Here is a 3,240-nt window from a genome sequence, read left to right as displayed (position 1 = left end):
TGGCCGGGTTCTAATAATGTATTGTTAATATTTCTCTCTGTCCCTATAGCCGGGGGGTGAGTGCACCATCAGTCACACTGTCACTTTGGATCTCACTCAGTTCCCTACTGGAGGAAGAGGGCAATCATCATCTTTTATAAACTCCACCCACTAGACTTTTAATTAGGTTTTAAGTGACGAATCTTAACATTAGTTACCATATTCCAAGCCACACCTATATCAAAACCACACCCATATCATAATTACGGAGATTTCTGATTGATTTAAAACTACTACACACACTACGACTAATACTTGATAAAAAGATAATTAATTAGTTATTCATTATTATAATTATAATTGTCAATAGTCTATTGTGCTGTTATTTCTGGTTTGCCGATCCGAGCTTCAATGAAATCAACTTGTCTCTCCAGTTTGGTCAGTTTCTGATTCAACTGGGCCAGTCTTGATCTTGCTGAAAGATCAAATGCATTCAAAAACTCCGTAATCTTCTTGATACTACTGGTTATGAGCTCAGTAAACTCCCTGTTATTCCAGTCCTGTTGAATTAGTGCTTGTACTGAAGTCATCTTCTCCTCTACGGGACCCTGTCTTTAGTGAAATACCCCGAGCCTTCACTCTCAATGTAACGAGAGAAATACAACTACTGGTTTTGTCAACAGCAGCAATTAAGGATTGGGTGGAGCTTGTAGTGGGTGTGGCTTGAGGCTAAAATAATATTTAACCCTTTGTTGCAGGTCCAACAGCATGAACATGATGGAGACACTCTAGACCTTATTATAATTATTGAGACGATGTCCTCAGTTCCTGTCCCTCCCTTCCCTCCTCCTCAGCAGCTGCTGAAGGAGTTCCTCTCCTCACCTCAGGAACTGGACATTCACCAGTACAAGAGACACCAAAAGTACCAGAAATAATAATAATAATATTATAATTATTATTATTATGATAATGATAATAATATTATGATGATGATGATGCTTGTATTGTGCATGTACATGTATTTCATTGTTAGGTTATGGTCCCGTGTTCCAGTGCCCCGCTCATTACTGGAGGCTCCACTCTGCCCAGCTCATATCAACATTGTATCAGAGAGGGACCCCAGCACAGGGACACTACTGGACTATAAAGAGGTACATACCAGCTGTACGTTAATTACCAGCTGTTCATTAATGACTGTATTGTGTTGTGTTCAGGTTGAATTAGAGGAGGTTGGTTTAACGGCCAGTAACTCCACCTCCTTACAGCGACCCCCCGGCCCCCTCGATCAATTAATAAAAGGAGAGGCCAACCAGTTCCCATTCTGGCCTGGTAATAATCAGTGGGTGGGGCTTAGACTGTTAATTAATATTCATTAGGTGGGATGGACAGAACTGATGGTATTCATAGTTACGGTAACGAAATAAATTTTGATACAGGTAATAATTAATTGATATTAATTAATAAATCTATTAATTAATTAATAGATTTATTGACTGTCCCTCCTGGTTTTAGTGAAGGAATGGACTTTAGAAATAAAAGTAATATTTAACTTCTTAATTAATTAATTAATTTATTTATTTCATTTTAGTTGTAGCACATGCAGCTTCTGATATTAATAGTTTTAAAATTAATTTTGACGAATTATTTAACGTAACAGACATTGACCTGCAAATGGAAGAAGATCCTCAAAGAAATGAAACAGAAGCTGGAGACACCAACCAAGAGGAACAGGAACAGGTTTTGACAATGTATCCCTAACTGAAAGCATCATTGTGTCTCTGTATAGATTGATGAACTAGTAATGATTCCAGACCCAGTGTCAGGGGGCCTGGAGACTAGTGCTCGGACCCCTAATAAGAATAATGAAGTGTGGGCCATTAAAGTTGAGCTACACGAGGATATTGATGATTTTTATAAGAAAATACCTTCAATGGCCCACACAGTAAGCACAGGATCATAATATTCTATTGATATTTCAGCAATTCTTCAGTGGCCCTTTGAATTGGATAATTTCCAGAAGCAGGCCATTTTAAGACTAGAATCACACGAGAATGTTTTTGTGTCGGCTCACACTTCAGCTGGTAAAACAGTTGTAGCTGAATACGCCATAGCACTCTCTCTATCACACAAAACCAGGTAATGTGATACATGCAGGGTACCTACAGTGGTTAATGATACTGTACTTTTATACATGTACATGCACTTTGAGCCGTTTCTTTTTACAAATTTTTACAAATTTTTTAATTTTCTCCAAAATTGGTCTTGAGCCAAATTTTGGCAAAATTGACAATGATAGAATTCTCCACCTTTATTACATTTCCCAATACATATACATGTACATGTTCTTTTATAATTCAGGACTATCTACACTTCTCCAATCAAGGCTTTGTCTAATCAAAAGTTTCACGACTTCAGAGGAACCTTCGGAGAGAGTGCCATAGGACTAGTGACTGGGGACGTACAGATCAATAAGGAGGGACCCTGTCTGATAATGACCACTGAAATACTGAGGTATACTGAAGTATACTGAGGTATACTATTAATATGAGATCATGTGGTTAATGTACAGGTCAATGTTGTATCATGGATCTGATGTGATCAGGGACGTGGAGTGGGTTGTGTTTGATGAGGTTCACTATATTAACGACACTGAGGTAATCAAAGGGGTGGGGCTTATCATTAATTAGTGGGTGTGGTTTATATTATAGAGAGGCGTGGTCTGGGAAGAAGTCCTAATCATGTTACCAGATCACGTTCGGCTGATCCTCCTCTCAGCTACTGTACCTAATACTATGGAGTTTGCTGATTGGGTTGGGTAAGGAGGTGTGGTCTAGTAGGTGTGGCTTACCCTTCTCCATTAATAGACGTACCAAACAGCGTAAGATTCATGTCGTTAGTACATTACAGAGACCAGTGCCACTACAGCACTATCTCTATACTGGGAACAGTAAGCACACTCAAGAAGAACTGTTCATGATAGTTGGAGAAGACAAGAAGTTCATAGTACCAGGGTAAGCATAGCCTCTCTTAATGGACACTCTCTATAGCGTACACCTCCATTTAACGGACAGCACCTAGTGTACCAATTACGTTCCTTACTGTACATGACATGGTTTAGGTATAAGCAAGCTTTGGAAGCAAAGAGGAAGAGTGATGAGAAGAGCGGACCAAAGGGCGGGGCTAAGGGGAGGGGCCAACTAACGACAGCTCAGGTAGTCACTTCATGTTTATCAACTGATTTCAGTTTATGGTAGGAGAGGA

The 3,240-nt window shown here is 39.4% G+C and overlaps 1 protein-coding gene across 1 annotated transcript; it reads left to right on the top strand.

The window, feature by feature from the left end:
* Window positions 1-728: 728 nt before the first annotated feature.
* LOC100638239 (helicase SKI2W-like) lies at window positions 729-3,191 on the top strand (the record flags this gene model as incomplete). The annotated part of the gene is made up of 13 exons (XM_003391439.2): window positions 729-901; window positions 1,013-1,130; window positions 1,194-1,308; window positions 1,356-1,415; window positions 1,464-1,517; window positions 1,568-1,716; window positions 1,766-1,921; window positions 1,970-2,115; window positions 2,338-2,490; window positions 2,549-2,633; window positions 2,688-2,794; window positions 2,844-2,990; window positions 3,098-3,191. Coding segments are annotated over exons 1-13 (1,491 nt in total), but the record flags the coding sequence as incomplete, so codon positions are not given.
* Between the last annotated feature and the right edge of the window lie 49 nt (window positions 3,192-3,240).

This window comes from Amphimedon queenslandica, unplaced genomic scaffold (assembly GCF_000090795.2).
Source record: "Amphimedon queenslandica unplaced genomic scaffold, v1.1 AMPQUscaffold_9135_Cont18919, whole genome shotgun sequence".
NCBI lineage: Eukaryota > Metazoa > Porifera > Demospongiae > Haplosclerida > Niphatidae > Amphimedon > Amphimedon queenslandica.
This window is presented reverse-complemented; position numbering and strand designations above follow the sequence as displayed.